The sequence below is a fragment of the Anastrepha obliqua genome, chromosome 4, assembly GCF_027943255.1.
Source record: "Anastrepha obliqua isolate idAnaObli1 chromosome 4, idAnaObli1_1.0, whole genome shotgun sequence".
Classification (NCBI taxonomy): Eukaryota; Metazoa; Arthropoda; class Insecta; order Diptera; family Tephritidae; genus Anastrepha; species Anastrepha obliqua.
In genome coordinates, this window is record NC_072895.1 from 28781231 (window position 1) to 28801576 (window position 20346).

Sequence of the window (20346 nt, forward strand, 5' to 3'; positions counted from 1 at the left end):
TGAATTAGGAAATTAAAAAGCTGCACGCATACCGACCGAATCGATGTAACTTTGGAATGCCTTTCTAATTCTTCTTAATTTACTTAAAATAGCATCAGACGGTACAACAAAGAAGTTGAAAAAGCCGAAATGTTACGCAAATACGATTTGCGTTAGGAATTGAAATATTACAAAAACATAATTCATGTGAAAGGAAGTTATTTTTGAGAAATGATAAAGACAGCTGCGAATGTCAATGACAGCGGAAGAAGTATCCGGCAATACCCATTTACCTGAATGGCAACCATGAGGCGGGTACTACACACCTTTTTGTTGTTGTTATAGCAGTAGCCGAATGGGTTGGTGCGTGACTACCATTCGGAATTCACAGAGAGAACGTAGGTTCGAATCTCGGTGAAACACCAAATTAAGAAAAACATTTTTCTAATAGCGGTCGCCCCTCGGCAGGCAATGGTAAACCTTCGAGTGTATTTCTGCCATGAAAAAGTTCCTCATAAAAATATCTGCCATTCGGAGTCGGCTTGAAAGGATGCATATAGCGTTTGCTTTTTGAACCACCTATTTTTTTGAGAATGGTAACACAAATGACATGTCAAATGTGTTCATAATTTACTTAAAGGTTTGACATTTACGAAATGGGACGCTATACGCTTGAACAAAATTGGGAAATATTGAAAACCTATTTCCAAAGTGGTGAGTCTTCTTCTCCTTTTCTGATGAAGCTCATTTTCACATCGGTGGCTACGTCAATAAGCAAAATTGTCGGATTTGGGGCTCAGAAAATCCACACATTACTGTAGCAAATGCATCCACAACGAGTCACAGTTTGGTGCGGTTTTTGGTCTGGCCATCATCGGGCCATTTTTTTCGAAAATGAGCGAGGAGCCGCGGTTACAGTAAATGGCGAGCGTTACCGTGACATGCTCAACGAGTTGTTTCCAAAAATTGAAGAGGATGACATGGACGACATTTGGTTTCAACAGGACGGTGCAACTTGTCACACTGCCAAAGATACACTCGAACTTTTGGCTACCGTTTTTGAAAACCGAATAATCAGCCGAAAATCCGATAACAATTGGCCGCCTCGGTGCCGTGATTTAAGCCCGTTGGACTATTTTTTGTGGGGAGCCGTTAAGGACAAATGCTATGCGAACCATCCAGAGACGATTGATGCTTTAAAGCACGAAATCGAAGTTCCCATTCATGAAATTGGAGCCCAAACAATCGAAAATGTGCTTAAATATTGGGTTGATCGAATGGCCTACTGTAAAGCCAGTCGTGGCAGTCATTTGAACGATATTATTTTTCATTCATAAATGACAATGTTCAACCGTCAAAATAAAAAAAAAAAATTTGAAAAAATATTTCAAATGTTGGGTCAGGGCGTCTGTAAACGGATATGTTTCTAAATTTGAAATGTATCAGAAATCCAAAAATATAAGTGCGGAATTTGTTGCAATTGATGACAACGTATTGAGACTGAGTGCTGGTTTAGATATGAAAAATCATAAATTTTTTATGGATAACCTCTTTACATCAATGCGTATCATAAAACACCTGCAGACAAGAGGTATATACGTCGTGGGAACTATCAGAAAAAACAGAGTACCTGGTGAGGCTGCAACAAAGCTCATTTCTGAAAAGATTCTACAAAAGAGGTTCGGTTTCTTTCGTTACATCTTCGGATAACATATCAATTCTAAGATGGAATGATGGAATAATATCGTCCACATCATATCAACATATGCTGATGTAGAACCCCAAAATTATATTCAGAGGTGGAATCGTAAAACTAAAGAATATATAACAATAACCAGGCCTTTTGCCGTAACCGAATATAACAAGTTCATGGGTGATGTGGATATGTCTGACCGTATGGTGGCACACTATCCCCACTCTTTGAAAAACAAAAAGTTTTATCACAGGATTGCATTCCAATTTCTCAATACCATTATTACTCATTCATGGATTCTTTGCAACTATGACAAAAAAAAAGATGTCTCTTCTAGTATTCAAAGCCTCACTGGCGAAGGCACTAATACAGATAGCTGAACGTAACAAAAAATGAGGTAGACCCTGTACAATTTCTAAAGCCTCTACAAAGTCCAAAAGTAGGATTAAAGTTATTCGAGAGATTAGATTAGATTATATTGGACACTTTACCTTAAAAGTTGAGCATAAAAACCATCCGCGATGTCATGATAAAAATTGTACGAGACGAACTCGCTATATACACAGTATGTTCAATAAAAACTTTTTATTTAAATCATGGAACACATAGAGCTATCTATTAAACTTTGATCATATTGATAAGGTACAAGCGTCAGCTTTCAACCGCAGCCAACTTCATGTAAATCGTTTGACAGGTTAAAAAGTTACGCGCCTTTTATTCACAGTATGTTGTGCTTGTGTCTTAAAAATACAATGGCGCAAAGAGCAAATATTAAATTCTGTGTTAAACTTGGAAAAACATTTAGCGAGCCATACGAATTGATGCAAAAAGTTTATGGTGACGATTGTTTAGCTCGTTCAAATGTATATAATTGGTTTACACGATTTAAAAATGGTCGTGAAGATTTGAATGATGATTAAAGACCTGGTCGTCCAGAAGCAAGTAATCGTGCTGAAATGGTGGAAAAGTCCGCGAAATCCTTGCTGCTGACGGAAATTTCACAGTAAGAATGTTGGCTGAAGAATTAAATTCATCTACTGGTACTATTTGGAAAATTTTAACTAACGATTTGGGTAAAATAAAGGTTTGTGCACGCTTTGTTTCACACCAATTAAATGAAGATCAAAAAATCGCTCGCGTAGAGCATTGTAAAGACATAATTTCAACATCTGAAAACGATCCAGATTTTCTTGATTCGATCATAACTGGTGACGAAACATACGTTTTCAGAAGTCAAGAATCAAAACAATGTTGATCACGTTCTACGATTCCAAGGGTGTTGTACACAAGGAATTTGTTGCAGAAGGTCAAACTATTAATGGAGGATACTATTTACAAGTTTTACATCGTTTGTGGTCAAGAATTGTTCATGTAAGACCTGAATATCCAGAGGGGAAACAGCTGTTTTTATTGCATGATAATGCACCACCTCACAAAACCAAAAATGTTCGTGAATTTTTGATGCAAAAACATATTTGTGTCATCGATCACCCTCCGTATTCTCCTGATCTATCACCATGCGACTATTTTCTGTTCCCTAAATTGAAAACTGCCATGAAAGGTGCGTTTTATGATGATATTCCAGCCATTCAAGCAGCCGTGACACAAGTGTTAAGGAACATTCCCTTAGATGACATAAAAAAGTCCATGCAGAAATTGGTTGATCGTTCTGAACGTTGTATCGAGTTAAATGGAAACTATTTTGAATAAAAAGAGGTTGTCTGTAAAGTCGGTTTACTGACGATAGTTTAACGTGATAACGTCATAAGAAAATACTGATTGAATGGTTGCATTTTTCAAAAGAAAATTTTAATTTTATTGGTTTGATAGATATTTTGTATGGATATAGAGAATGAGTTAACATTAACATAACATAATATACTTTAACATAACATAACATAACATAACATAACATAACATAACACAACATAACATAACATAACACAACATAACATAACACAACACAACACAACACAACATAACATAACATAACATAACATAACATAACATAACATAACATAACATAACATAACATAACATAACATAACATAACATAACATAACATAACATAACATAACATAACATAACATAACATAACATAACATAACATAACATAACATAACATAACATAACATAACATAACATAACATAACATAACATAACATAACATAACATAACATAACATAACATAACATAACATAACATAACATAACATAACATAACATAACATAACATAACATAACATAACATAACATAACATAACATAACATAACATAACATAACATAACATAACATAACATAACATAACATAACATAACATAACATAACATAACATAACATAACATAACATAACATAACATAACATAACATAACATAACATAACATAACATAACATAACATAACATAACATAACATAACATAACATAACATAACATAACATAACATAACATAACATAACATAACATAACATAACATAACATAACATAACATAACATAACATAACATAACATAACATAACATAACATAACATAACATAACATAACATAACATAACATAACATAACATAACATAACATAACATAACATAACATAACATAACATAACATAACATAACATAACATAACATAACATAACATAACATATAACATAACATAACATGCTGTTCAAGCAAGGTAACGACGCATGAGCAAGATAACGATGCATTTTTTCGTGCGTGCAGCCGGCTACATAGAATTATAAGACGTTATCACGTCAAAAATAACTTTCAAACACAGTACGATGCGTGTTTTATTCTACATCTGAAAAGTTATGTTATTTATTGAACATACTGTGTATGTGAAAAGTGTAAAGAATCCGTATGCCCTGAGTGCATGAAATCTTTCCATTCATAGATGAACTCTACGCTAAATGGCCACATATGTGGTCATTATTTTTTTTTTTTTGGAAAAATTACTATTTTCTATTTTTTCTTATCTTACTGAATTGTTATAAATGTAAGCTGAATAACTCGTAATAAAATGAAAAATAAAATTAAATTTTTTACACTTTAAAAAATTCGTCCCTGAAGAGGTTAATAAAACTTGGCTGAGTAGTTAAGCAAGGATTCTTGAACAACCTTCACAAGTCCCAACCTTCCGGAATTGGATCTGCTACAGTTTCAAAGCAAAATGTCGACGCATTTGCTGCTGATTGCTTGCTGCTTAGATCATTTCGCCTGAGGGAAGGTTCATTCGCATTAATTGAATTATACCCACGTATGCCGAACACGTAAAGCTCACGTAGAGCGCAGAGTGTTTTCAGAAAGCGCAGAAGAGGAATGAAGAATGTCTAGTCAATGAATGAAAGCTAAATGTCTGAGTGGAGTAAGGAAGTGGTGTCACAATTCCACTATTTATTTACATTTTTCTTTCGTACACAAATCTCTTACCTACAGCCACAAAATCGCACTAATAAAGAAGTAAATAATAGAGAAACCAAAAAAAAGGCAAACACAAGAAAAAAGTGTAAACCGAACCCGTGTAAATCAGCGGGCTGCTAGAACAGTTACAAATAGCCAAACGTGCGAATAGAAAATTCCCAAGTGGCACTTCATTGTCCAAATAGACAACAAAGCATTTCTAATGGCTGACAGGGGTATTTTTTTTTTTGTATAGTTGCAGAGTTGAGCGGGCAGGTGCGACTTGTATGGGAGTCATATTTATTTTATTTTTGTTTTGTTGTGTTTGTTATTGACCAACACCGTAAACCGCCCAAATTGTTAGCAAAACAAATGCTGGGAGGGAATAAAAATAGAAATCGTTGTTAAACAAATAAAATCAGCTGTTGGACTTACCGCTCCCGCGAGGCGCATTTGACACTGAATTTTTTTGCTGGTGCTGCTGCTGTGGTGTTTGTTGCTGCTGTTGTACTTGCAGCTGTTGTTGATGTACAACAGTCGTCACAGTTTGCGGTTGTTGTGTTTGTTGTTGTTGCTGCTGCTGCTGCTGTGGCGTTGAAATGACGACACTACCGCCAGCACCGCCAGCGCGAGTATCCAATTTCAACTGCACATCGGACAGACATAGTTGAGTTTGCTGGTGTTGTTGTTGTTGTTGTGCCTGTGTGTCAACAATTCTCATGCCGCTCGTGCCAACGTTTTTGTTGTTACTTGCCGCAATCGCATTGTGGCTTTTACTGCCACTGACAACCACCACTTTGCCCACACCCACACCATTGACGGACGCACTATTATGATTGGTACCGTTATTGTTGGCAAACACTGTTGTTGCATTAGCCAAACGCAAGTAAGTTGTGGTATTTGTGGCGGCGGCAGCAGCAGCTGGCAGCGTCGTCTTCGTTGTCATTGCAACTGATGGGACGCCACCAGCGCGATTCACAGTGATATTGCCAAGCTTTGTTGTTGTTGTAGCTGTAGATGACACCACAGCCGTGCCTGTAGTTTGTTGACTTTTCGTGACACGTGTGAAGCTCACGGCGCCTGTCTGTGTATTGGTGCTAACACTAATCGTCTGCGTTGGTGCGGCCACATGGGCGGAGGACAACGAAAGCGTTGAGCCCGCAATGGTTGCGGAAGCCGAAGAGGCTGGAAACAGTGCTTGCGCTGAACCAGCAGTGGCTGCACGATCGACGCTTGTCGATGTGGCAACGTGCGCTATGTTGTTATTTGCCGTGGATACGGTGGAAAGTGAGGAGGCGGAAGAGGAAGCTGTGAGTGCAGCCACCGATGAGGCAGATGGATTGCGTATGACTAGTATGGATTGGGACTTCTCCAATCGTTTAAGTGTTTGCAGCACAAATGGCGCTTTGCTGGCGATGCTATTGCTGCTGCTGCTGGCGCTGCTCAAACTGCCGCTGCCCAAGCTGCCACTTTCGGAGGCGCGTCCTAAGCGATTGCTATCGGTGCTGAGACTGCGCGAGGCCTGTAAAAACGTAAAATCGTTTAGAAATTTCAACTCTAACATTTAACGCAAGCAGCTTACGAAACTCACCGTTTTGAAGAGATATTGACGATCTGCGGCAGTTGCAGTGGTTGACGATTTCTTCATATTGGCCGTGTGCAACAGCACCGATTCCAGTTGGCTTGCATTGATGGGAGTTTGCAGCAGAATTGTGTTGGTTGTATTGCCAGCACCAGCGCCATTGCCCGTGCCGCCACTGCTGCTGACGCCACCACCAACAACGGTTGTAGCGCCAGCACCAACAACACTTTGGGTTGTTGTCGCCGCTGTCTCTTTAGCAACATATGCAACATTTTTGGTGTTGCCGAGTAGTGTTTTTGTTGGTGTAGTTGTTGTAGTTTGTATTGATTTGCGTGCAACAGTTGTGGCTGTGGGCAACTGTGTCAGTGTCGCAGCAACGCTTGTCTTATCGATTTTCTGTTGCTGCTGTTGTTGTTGTTGTTGTTGTTGTTGTTGTTGTTCATTAAAGATGCTTATTATGCCATGCTTGTTCTGGATGACAATCTGCCCGTTTTCGTTGCGTGCGCCGCGCAGCAATATTATGTTGTTGGTTAACTGCTGCGCCTGGGATTGCTTTTGCGTCGCCTGCAATTGCAGCTGCTGCTGGTGTTGGTGTTGTTGTTGCAGCAGCTGTTGTTGTTGTTGCTGTTGCTGCTGCATCGATGTGGAAGTGTTGTGGGTCGTTGTTGCGGCTGCTGTTTATGTTTATGTTGTTGTTTTTGTTCTTGTAGTTGTTGTTGTAGCTGTGGTAGTTGGTTTTGTTGTTTTTGCGCTAGCAACATTGTTGTCGCTTGATTCGCAGTTGGCATTCGATTCTGCAAAATAGATTGAAATCAAAATGTTACTCATACGCCATGGAGCAAATGCAGTGACTTATACCAAATGTGACTAATACGCCGAGCGGAATGGTTAAGAATAAGATATAGATTTTAACTTTTAGAGTTACATAGTTATTTAGTCAAAATCAAACTTAGTGCAACACAACTTATTTGTGTTTTAATGACTTGTTTAAAGTGCTTAGAGTCCTTCACATGCAGAAGCTTTCTTAGAGTATTTAACCACTTAAGTGGGAACGACTCGATAAGGAGATTAAGAGATCTGGGATAGTTTTTCGGTTGCAGCTTGCAGAATTTATTTCGATATATGTCACTGTTTCTGAAATGTTATTCCCTAATTTAAAAAATCCAATATTTACGGAAATAATTTAATTTAAATAAAACAAAAAAAAAATCAGTTAGATATAACCCTCTTTGGTAACGAGAAATTACTAGCACAAATGGCTGGACGATTCCACTTAGTCATGGGGTGGCATGAAGCCAATGTGAAGCAATTATGCCTGATTTGCAGATTTAAGTCTAGTTTGAAATTGAAAGAAACGGCATACAAAGGAAAGATAATTGGCAAATGGGCAATATGGGGCAATAGCATACAGAAGAGTTCAAATTTTTAAGGCAGTTCTATAGCGTGCCACTGTGAGTAGTTATTCATTTTAAGAGAGTTATTTTTATTATTATTTTTTTGTATTAAAAATGCATCCTTTATATGGTTTCAAATTATTATATTATACGATATTCGAGCTTACAAAAAGAGCGAAAACTACTCAATTCTATAGAAAATTTGTGATTCGTAATGAAACGAAACATTCGCGCAGTGGAATTTTCAAAAGTTCTTTCATATCGAAAAAAATGCACAAGACCGCCAGCGAAATAAGTTTTAAAAATCGAAGTGATTTTCTAACTACTTAAAATTTGCGCAAAATGTAATGGCCATAAAATGGCATACTCGAAATTTTTCTAAAAACCTGGCAATTTTCATGAAATTTATTTTAGTTTTTGAAATTTTATGCAAAGTCCGAAACTTTAAATCATTTGGTTTTTTGATATAGAAACTATAGCTAAAATAAAAATGATGAAAACTTATCAAAAAATTAGTTTTATGACAAACCATACAATTTATTTTCATCGAAAAATTAATTTTATGAAAAATTTGAAAAATTAGAAAAATTAATTTTATGAAAAATTAGAAAAACATTAATTTTATGAAAAATTTGAAAAAAAAAATAATTTTATGAACAAACTATTTTTAATGAAAAAATTACTTTTATGAAAAGATTATTTTATATATAAATAGTAAAAAAAAGTTAAAAAAAAAAAGTTTTTATAAAAGACTGAAACTATTTTTATGAAAAATAAATTTTTTATAAAACAAAATTTAAAAAAATGACGCCAGTGAAAGAATTTTTCAAAATCAAGGCGATTTTTGAGCTTTTTCAAATTTGCCCAAAATTTAATGAACATGAAAACTGCATATTTGAAATTTTTCTAAACATTCAGAAATTTTGATGAAATTTTTTTTATTAAATTTTGAGCAAAGTTGGAAATTTTAAATTAAATGGTTTTTATTTTGAAAATACAAACTGTATTAAAAAAAAAAAAAAATTATTTTTATGGAAAAAATATTTTTATAAAATAATTAGTTTTATAAAAAAAAATATTGTATTTTGAAAAAGATACTTTTATGGACAAATCACATAATTTTGATGGAGAAACTATTTCCATAAAAAATTATTTTTATAACAAATTATTTTTATACAAAATAAGCTTAATAACATTAATTAAAAAAATATCTTTAATTTTATGAAAATATTTTTTTTTTAATTTTATGAAAATATTATTTCTAAGATAAAAATTATGGTTTATTTTTCGAAATACAAACTGTATTAAAACAACATAAAAATATTTTTATGGAAAAATTTTTTTTATTAAATAATTAGTTTTTTGAAAAACATTATTTTTATGGACAAATTATTTTTATAAAAAATTATTTTTATAAAAAACAAACTTATAAAAAATTATTGTTTAAAAAAATGTACTTACAAAAATAATGTTATTAAAAAAATATCTTTAATTTTACGAAAACATTATTTTGAAGAAAAAAATTATTTTTATAAAAAAAACTAAATAACGAAAAAATTTCAAAACTGGCCAATATGTTTATATTATTTTTATAAAAAAAATATTATTATGACAAGTATTATTTTTATAAAAAAAACGGAGGTCTACGTTCCTCCCGGAGGTCTACGTTCATCCCGGAGGTCTACGTTCCCCCGGAGGTCTACGTTCCTCCCGGAGGTCTACGTTCCTCCCGGAGGTCTACGTTCAGCCCGGAGGTCTACGTTCCTTAGGGATCGGACGGCTAAGCTGAGCTCTAAGCTACCGGGGGGGTCGGCAGGTTGCGGATCGCCGGAAGGCCTGCAGTAGCAGGGTAGTTGCGAATAAGTTTTTAACGAATAAGCAATCCCCGACAGGGAGCGGCTGAAACAGAGGGCGCGGTACAAAAGCTAGCTAGTCCAATGAAGTCTCAGTGACAAAGGCGAATAGACACCGCCCTTCAATAACTATGTGTCCCCTTCATCATGCGTGGGCATGGTGAACATACAAAAACCCAGAAGCGTCTGGACTCACAGTGAGCGGCTTTCTGGTCAGCGTCTGTTCTCCTAGTTGGAGCGGCTGTATTCACACCATCACACACGGAGTGTGATGTAACAAGCGGAAATGGCAACGAAACGGATATAGATTTTGACAAACGAATTGGATTAGAACACTTCGGGCTGACGGATACAACAGTCTGTTACCTTAGTACACAGGAGTGAAATCCTGTAGAAACGGCTCTCAGGTTAATGTTGTAGACCGCCTCCGTCCTGTTAAACCCGTGGCGGGTCTTCAAGTACGTTCAAAGCTACGTCGCCATTAAGTTGGCGGTACAGGCTCAGATGAGAAATTCCTGACTTATGCCATCCTGGCTCTGAACGCAACAGCTCATAAGGCTTTGCGTCAACCCTTGCGCGGCCTCCCTGCATAGCATAGATAACCGCGGGGATAACACGGCAACTGTACATCGAGCGGAGATAGCGGCTTGAAGCGGGGACCCAAATATGATGAATACAAAAACTCAACAGACAATTAAGCAAATGATGTCAATACAGCAAAGTAGATCACCTGGATACGAAGGCCTGGAAGCTTTCCGAAGGAAAAGCAAGATCCAACATTCGCCCCCACGGACTGTTGGGGAAAAAAGCAGACCCAACGAGAGGGCTGACGTCTTTCTGACACCGTCCTTGCCTGAAGCAAGTGAACGACAAGCGCTTGACACTCCCACAGGTGAACAAGGCCTACATCCCGGAAAAAACTCACCGAAACAGGAGTTTATAGCGAAGATGAGGATAGGCGAAGAAGAAGCTCTCGCAAAGTGCCGCCTCACTCTTAAGAAAATGAAGCTGGCAATGCAGAAACAGAAAAATATAAGCAGCGATGTAAAGTCCGGAGTATCCGAGTTAGACGAGCTCTTCGACATTATCGAAAGTCTACGACGAAATTGGACAAAAGCGGAAGAAGAGGCCGAGAAATCAAGGGCGGCGAAACCACCAGAAGCACAAACTGCGACAAGCGACCTGATGACCCCGACTGCTGCATCATCAAAGCGGAGGGCATCCAGCCCGGTAGAGCAAGGGGCGAAGAAAAAGGTATGCGAGACTGGTAAGACGGAGTGGCAAACCGTGACAAGAAAGAAGACGAAGAAACAAGACGTAGAAACAAAAACCAAGCAGAGACCCCAGACAAGAAAAGGCGAAAGGAAAATTAAAAGACGGTCAGAAGCGGTACTCTTCAAACCAGTAGAAGGACGAAGCTACGCTGAAGTTTTGCAAAACCTTCGGCAGTATGTTAAGTCAGATGAAAACCGGGTGGAAGTTCGAGCAATAAGGAAAACGAAAACGGGCGCGCTTCTCCTTGAACTTGACAAAGGCGCAAAAGCCGGCCCAGAATTCCATGAAACTTTGAGGGGCAAGATGAGAGACATAGCCTCCGTGAACGAGTTGAAGAATAAATCAACAATAGAAATACGAGATCTAGACTCGCTGACTACAGCAGACGAAGTTGTAACAGCAGTAAACCGAATACTAGACGAAACCAATGTGGAAACCATGGTTAAGCTATCAGCACCAAATAGCCGAGAACAGCTAAGAGCGTACGTGACGTTAACCTCTGAAAACGCGGGCAAAATTCTCCAGAAGGAACGAATAAAGATCGGATGGATCAATTGCAAAATGAGGCTCTGCATTGACAAAAAGAAATGCTACCGATGCTTTGAAACCGGACACTTACAATGGGAGTGTAAGGGGCCTGATAGAAAAGGTAAAGGCCTGTGTATACGATGCGGGAAGCCAGGGCACAAAATCAAGGAATGCAGCAACCCACCAGACTGTTGTATATGCCGCGATAAAGGTCTTGCCTACACTGACCACATTCTAGGGTCAGCTAGATGCCTAGCATACAGTGAAAATATGTCGAAATGATAAAAATTCTTCAAGGCAACATGCACAGATGCACTACCGCAGATTTACTCCTACCACAAATCATGCTGGAACATGAAGTAGACATAGCAGTACTAAGCGAACAGTACGCCTCTCCAAGTGTTGGCTGGTTTATAGAAGACCTCTCTTCTACAGCAGCAATATGGTGCAAGGATAATTCCAAGCTCCATGTGACGAATAGCGGAGCAGGAAATGGATTCGTCTGGATAGCGAGCCATCGCCTCACAATCATAAGCTGCTACCTTACGCCAAGTGATACCATTGCGGGTTTCCAAGCTAAACTGGAAAATATTGAAGATTTAGCTCGCCAAATAAGCGGAAATCTCATCATCGCTGGAGACTTTAACTCCAAGGCCATGGAATGGGGTAGTCGAACAACAAATTCGAGAGGCCAACGAATATTAGACATGGCCGCAAGACTAGGGCTCGTCGTTGCAAACGTGGGCAACAAAGCAACCTTTCGAAGACCTGGCTGTGAAGGCACAATACCGGACATAACTCTAGTGTCTGAGAGTTACGCTAGTAATATACGTGAATGGACAGTTCTTGAGGACTACAATGGCAGTGATCACCAGTACATCACCTACTGTGTTGGAGAGACAAATACAAGCGCAACGAAATACAACAAAAGCTCACGAAAGTGGAACGCAAGAAAGCTCGATAGACCAAAGCTCATCGCCAAAATTGACGAAAACGAGTCAAACCATGAAGAGCCAAATAGCGCCAGACTAAAAATACAGATAACCCTGAGAAGGATAACGCAAGCGTGCTCAGCAGCAATGCCCAGGATAAAAGGCGCACACCCGAAGAAGTCCGTGTACTGGTGGACAGATGAAATCTGCGGGCTGAGGCAAATATGCATCAAAAAAAGGAGGAAGTACACAAGAGCACGTAGAACAGGTCTCGCCATAGAAGAGCACGCCGAATACAAAGATGCAAAACGCATCTTAAAGACGGTCATCCAGAAGAGCAAGAAAGAAAAATGGGAGGAGCTAAGACGCGATATAAACCAAAACCCCTGGGGACTAGGATACAAAATTGTGCTAAATAAGCTAGGGGCAAGGCAGCGCCCTCCTGAACTTAGCGAAGCCACTATGGAAAACATAGTGAATACACTCTTCCCTACGCACGACCTCAGAGCAGATAGGGAATACATAGAAGAAAACGACTTGCCACCGTCTCTCACGGTAGAGGAATTGAAGGCAGCAGCAGCAACCCTCAAAAATAACAAAGCGCCAGGTCCTGACGGAATCCCATCGGAGGTGCTGAAAGTCATCGCAAACGAACGTCCGCAAGTACTGCTAAACATGTATAATGCCTGCTTATGTGAAGGAATCTTCCCAAAGATCTGGAAGAGGCAAAAGCTAGTTCTCATAAGCAAAGGTAAAGGAGACACGGAAGCCCCATCAGCGTACCGCCCCTTGTGCATGCTCGACACGACAGGGAAACTGTTAGAAAGACTGCTGAAGCCACGAATAGCAGCAGCGATAAGCAAATCGGGTGGCCTCTCAGATAGGCAACACGGTTTTAGGCAACGCAGGTCGACAACCGGAGCAATTGAGGATGTAGTGAAGAGTGTAGAAAAAGCACGGAGCAGAAATCACTTCTCCCGACCGATCGTGCTCTTAGCCACGATTGACGTAAGAAACGCCTTCAACAGCGCAAGATGGGAGGATATGATTGACGCACTTGAGAAGCGTTACAAAATACCTCAATACCTGATGAAGATGATCCGTAGCTACCTCAAAGATCGTGTACTCATTTACGACACAAGTAGAGGACAACGGACAAAAGTGCTAACTGCAGGTGCGGCCCAAGGTTCAATCTTAGGCCCTGATCTCTGGAACGTCAGCTACGACGGCATCTTCAACATCGATATGCCCGACGAGTGTTATCTAGTAGGATATGCGGATGATGTTGCAGCAGTAATTACCGCACGCGATTTAGACGCGGCAAGACGGAAACTCTCACAGACGCTGATAAGAATCAAGACATGGCTCGACTCGCACGACCTTAGCTTAGCTCCGGAAAAGACGGAACTAATTCTACTTACGAGGGCGCGCATACCTCTAGAAGTAATAATGCCGGTCTACACGGAGAATATAAGGACTTCAAAAGTGGTGAAATACCTGGGCATCAGACTTGACAACAAGCTGACTTACTGGGCACAAATCCAACACGCTGCTGAAAAATCTGCCAAAATAATCGCAAACTTATCACGATTAATGGCTAATATCGGAGGCCCCATCGCAAGCAGGCGGAAGCTGCTCATGGACACAACGATATCCATCTTGCTATACGGCTGTGAAGTATGGGCGGACACACTCAAATTAGAATGTCGTCGGAAGATTCTTGCCAAGGCCCAAAGAACTGCTGCCCTCCGTGTTGCCTCAGCTTACCGCACGGTATCGGAAGCAGCAGTACTTATCATCAGCGGTACGATACCCATAGATCTCCTAGCGAGGGAACGAAAAGAACTATGGGACCTCAAAAAGAGCGAGACAAATGACACAGACGACCACACACGCGACCGCACAAATACCAGAAGGCAACAAGCTCGAGCACGCACACTCCAAACATGGCAAGAGCGCTGGGCGTCAGAGGCGAAAGGAAAATGGACAAAGAGACTGATACCAAACATAGATAAATGGTATGACAGGAAATTCGGTGAGGTGAACTATTACATCACCCAGATGCTATCTGGACACGGGTACTTTTATAAATACCTCAACACAATAGGGAAAGCAGAAACTGCTGAATGCATCTACGGAGATGCACCCATTGACGATGCTGATCACACATTTTTCAAATGTGAGAGGTGGACAGCAGAGCGCAAAGCAATAGAAGATAGGCTAGGCCCCTTAAAAGCAGACAACATCATCCAAAAAATGGTCGAAAGTGCAGAAAGCTGGCAACTTATTGACACGTACGTGGAGCGCATCCTACGTGCCAAGAAATTTGACATGGATAGAGATGATCAATATACATACATCCATCCTACTTGAGTAGAAGATGAGCCGATAGCGTGATGCTGGCTCCAAAATTGGCGACCCTGGACGCAGGGGGAGTAGAAAAGGCTTCTTTCTGAACAGAACGCCTACTTGGATCTCCTCTGCCTACGATGAAATACTACCGGAGTCCCGGGGCAGAGGAAACATCCGGGAAGGAATGGGGAGGGTTTGTTTTAGTGGCTACACCATTCGACGCAGTAGACGACGGTTACTGTAAGTGCGAAGGCATTTTGAACCCTACCTCACCGCCAAAAAAAAAAAAAAAAAAAAATAAAAATAAAAAAAACTAATTTTTATGAAATATAAAAAAAAAAAATGTTTAATTTATGATACAAATAATTTTCATAAAACAAACTATGTTTATGAAGAAAATAATTTTTATGAAAAAAAACAAAACAAAAAACTTAAATAACAAATGAATAAATGTCAAAACTTTACAAGATGTTTATAATATTTTTTTTTTAATTAATTTTATGAAAAAATTATTTTTATGAGCAACATTATTTCTATGAAAAATAAACCTAATAATATTAAAAAATATCTTCAATTTTATGAAAATATTATTTAAAAAAAATGAATTTTATAAAAAAATATTTTTATCAAAAACATTATCTTTATGAAAAACATTATTTTTATAAAAACAAAGCTGACATAATAAATGTCAAAACTTTGCAATACATTTATATTATTTTTATGAAAAAAAATATTGTTATGACAAACATTTTTTTATAAAAAAAAATTATTTTGATGAAAAATAAAGAAATTTTATTAAAAAAAATTTATGAAACAAATAATTTTCATAAAAAAAAACAAATAATTTTCATAAAAAAAAATTCTTTTATGAAGAAAATAATTTGTATAAAAAACAAAAACAAGATTTAAATAACAAATTAATAAAAGTCAAAACTTTGCAAGATTATTTTTTTTGATTAATTTTATGAGAAAATTATTTTTACGAGAAACATTACTTTTATGGAAAAATTATATTTAATTTTATGAAAATAATACTTTTAAGAAAAAAAATAATTCTATGAAACAAAATTTTTATGAAAAACATTATTTTTATGAAGAAATTAATTTTAATAAAAAACAAAACACCTTAATTAACAAATAAAAATTTTGCAATATGTTCATAATATTGATTTTTTTTTTTAAATTAATTTTATAAAAAAAATATTTTGAGAAACATAATTTTTATAAAACAATAAGAAAAAAATTAAAAAAAAAAATTATGAAAAATCTATTTTTATACAAAAACAATTTTTATGAAAAAAATAATTTTTATAAAAAAATAATTTTTATAAAAAAAATATTTTTATGAAAAAACTTATACTTTCATACTACTTATACAACATATCGCACACTGTGAAGTTAGGTGTACATGTAGCAGCAACTCTTGATAGCCATTTACTTGAATTTATCCTCCAACTTGTGCTATGCGCCTTGATTTTGTTTTTTCTATACCTAAATGGAGTAACCTACAACTTTATGCCACCTCTGAACGTCGGATGATTTTAATGGACGTTAACGTTTCATGGCAAAAATACACTCGGAGGTTCTCCAATACCTGCATCGGTCATTCATCATCTGATATTTCATGTATAAGCGGATTTCGATTCCGGCACCCAATAAATGATAGTCACGCACAAGACTGTTCAATGGCCTGCAAAGAGATCGCCACATTGACCAAATGCTCGTGTTCCTTGAGTAAATTTTCAGTCACTTTTCTAACTAAACCATTTACACAAAATATGGTATGTAGACTCAGAATGGCCAAGCATCGAACTGCTCAGCGATAACACGTCGAATCACAAACATTTTATAAGTTTTTGATGATGCAGTAAGAGCAGAAGGTGCATTCGGTGGTAATCGTATGTAGCTCACAAAATCAACAAATCAATTGAGTGATACAATCCCTACGCCTCGATTTTTTAAAACATAAACTCTTTTCGAACATTTGAGCCACTCGGCACTTAGACACACTAACTTGACAAAAGGCCTATGACTCTGAGGTTGTCTTTAACAACAACTTTACTATAGACAATTTTTAACCACTACTCCCGCTTTGTGGATTATTTTAAATCAATGGTATGTCCATCATTTTGTAGTTATCACCTAACAATAGTTTTCGGTATAAGAGAAATATAAGAATAATGAAATTAGACACATTTTTGTTACAATTTAAAACATAAAATAAAATGAAACTTCCGTGCAGAGCGCGTAATAAGCCCACTCCCACACCTTTTTTTTTTTTTTGTAATATATTTCTGTGTCACACCTGATTTTCAATTTGCTTCGCTATCGTCGTTTTCGCCCATAAATACTTAAATATGGAAATTTTCTTTCACTCACTTAAAAACAGAAATTTCAACACTATCTTTAAAAAGTATTATTTACAATTTTTATTTATTTTATTTATGTATCTATGCATGTGTGTGTGTTAGATATGCAGATAGACAACTTTCAACACATTTAGATTCTTGAAATTTTATATTATTACTCAAACGACATGCATGGACACTTATTAACAGGGTGTTTCAAGTTTCGCATTTTTTTGGTATTGAAATTCGGTTTGTGTTGACAACAGTCAACTGATTTGAAGGCATTTCTATCGACAGACTTTGAGTAAAAAACCGACAATTTGCTAAAATGAGTTCGATGAAGTATAAAAATAATTAAAATGCACTACGAAAATTGTAGATCTGTGAAAACTAGGTACACATTTTACCTACAGTTTTTCTAACCGCCCAACAGAAATCGGAATTAAAAATTTAATGGAAACATTTGAATCGGCTGTTTTGTTTACTTAGTTAACTAATTTTATTGGCCCTTTAAGGGAAACCGATTTAGGAGGCCAAAATTTTGGCGTTTTTCGAGAATTTTTTGAACAAAGAAGGAATAATCAGAAATTGTTTAAGTTTAAAGGATATTTTATTTATATTTTTAGGTATACTTTTAAATTTTTTTGAAGCTATTTCCGCGAGAGATAGTGGAGTTAGAGCGTGCTGTCCATGGACGATCGCCATCCGAGTGTCTTGCTGGTGGGAATTCCTGAAGTTGCAATTTTTCTCTGAAATCAACAGCAATTTTTGTTTTATTAACAACATATTTCCTAAGAATATGAACCTAATTGTGGTAAAAAAATATTGAAAATTGCATGCTTTTGAAGCGGTTGAACACAAAGTAGTTTTTTTATACCACATTTTTTCATCTATTTTGCTTAAAAAACCATATTTTAAATAATAATATAATCCCAGAAAGAGTCACATATAGATTAGAATTGAATAAAGAAAAACTCCCGAAAAATTTTAGAGCGATTGCTCGATAACTTTTTAAGCTAGAATGCCCACCAGTTGAAAAAAAGTAGTTTCGAGAAAAACGTCGTTCTAACTAACGCGCGCTATGGTGCGGAACCGACGGGCAGTCACTTAAGTGCTCATAGAATCGGGAATAATGCGAATTTCGCTTTAAAATTTTTACCGCAAATTCTTGATTAGTTATACTAACGATTTATGCAATAAAAAAAAAATGATTTTTTGATCGATCTAAACCGGGGGAACCTTTAATGCACTGCCTTCGCTGCTGTGATCTATTCCGCTTGACTGCAATCCTATAATTAAAGGCTCTTACTGAATTTGATCTTGAATTTGCCCTTCTACGGGTTTTTCTTCCACATCACTAATGCATTTAAAGTCACCCCATCTCGATGAAATAGTGCTCGTCTTGTGAGAGCTGCACACTCGCAAAGGATGCGACCTGGTGTTTCATTGCGCAGCACGCAACAGCGGCAGACGCTCGGTTCCAGCAATTTTTAATTTCTAGAGAAGATGACGAAGTCTATAAAGCCTCATACAGTATACAGAGAGAGTCCGTTAGTTCGGTTTATCTAGATTTAGAAGCATACTTGACACTCTTCCGAAAGGAGGAACATATTATTTCGCCTGCCTCTGTCCTAGGGTTTTGTACTTATACAAGGCATACAAATGCTGCTACTCTTGCGTCCTGACTGCTCAATAGAAAATATCGCTAAAGTAAATATCGCTCGTAAAAACATTGAATAACAGCAGCGAAATGCGTTTACCACAGAAGAATTGCGATATCGAGGCAACACTTTTTTGGGTCTATTGCTGATGATTTGGACACAGCCGGCATTTGTTATCAATTACCCGGTGGCGGAACATGCGACACAGCTTAACGAGGCAAACAATAGGTAGATGGGTAAGTAAAATGGTTGAAGTACCGTTCTGGCACTCCCCAAGTAGCACCAAACCGTCGTTTTGGTACCATTATGGGACCTCTAACAGGCAGATAGTTACAGCCAGTCGGAGCTCTTGATGTAATAGGGAAGATTTATGGGATCTCAGTTGGAGAACTGTCTCAGCCTGTTGAAAAAAAAGGTACCCAATGACCTTAATCGTCTGGCTGCCAAACTCGAACATTTACAGAGAAACTGCTCAAGAGTCTCCTTCTCTGAAAGGTCTCCACAGCTTTTGCAATGGGGTTTAAATGGTAAGCCCTGCTTTACCGCGTGTGTACTGATCGTCCAGTGACGCGTAAATACAGCTTTGGGAATGGAATGGCGTGGAGTCCTCGGGAGTTTCGAAATCCTGCGTCTATTGCACTGGACCCACAGGATTTTCGAGATATAATAGCACGTGAAGAAATGGAGCTGTATTTTTTCTACGCTTTCCTTAGAAATAAGTTGTGCGATTCCTCTTTAACAGCAGTCAGTGGGATGCGGATGGCCGGATAGGAGGTCTCTGAGACCAATTCAGTCCCCTTGCTGGTAAGCTCGGCAGCAAATTCATTGCCTTCTATGCTGGCATGTCCTAGAACCCAAATCAAAGAAATAGTTCTTGCACACCCAGAAGATTTGATATCCTCCTTATAGGAAATTTGAAACTGCAGCACGACGTCGCCATAGCCTTGATCGCAGTTTGATTATCGGAAAAAATGTTGATATCTCTCTCGCTCCTACGTTCCCTAAGCATTTTGCATGCCTGCAGGATCGCAAAGGCTTCTGTCTGAAAAACACTAGTAGTATTCGGCAGTTTTAAGGAAATAGAGAAGTTGGCTGATTTAGAGAAAACCTCTGCTCAGACTCCCGATACCATCTTGGAGCCGTCAGTGAAGACAGAGCCACCAACTTCGGTACAGATTTCTCCCCAATCTTGTTCACTTGGTAAGATTGCTCTGGCACGAACCTCAACCTCCAGTTGGCGGATAGAAAGATATGTACAAAGTTCGGAGAAATACGGTGTTTACTGCCCAAAAATGGTACCATGTCTATTGAGAGATTGCCTACCTCCTGTAACCTGATATGCACCTTGAGCAG

General features: G+C 37.8%; 1 protein-coding gene across 1 annotated transcript in view; it reads right to left on the reverse strand.

Annotated features, from left to right (window-relative positions):
• Positions 1-5396: 5396 nt before the first annotated feature.
• The window catches only part of LOC129244067 (putative uncharacterized protein DDB_G0271606), a 47913-nt gene continuing 32963 nt past the window's right edge, over positions 5397-20346 (reverse strand). Inside the window, exons 2-4 of the mRNA XM_054881682.1 lie at positions 6660-7444; positions 5504-6590; positions 5397-5443 (exon numbers count right to left, since the gene is read on the reverse strand). Coding sequence (XP_054737657.1) covers positions 5397-5443; positions 5504-6590; positions 6660-7289 — 1764 coding nt within the window. The 5' untranslated portion in view covers positions 7290-7444. The remainder of the gene's footprint in view (positions 5444-5503; positions 6591-6659; positions 7445-20346) is intronic.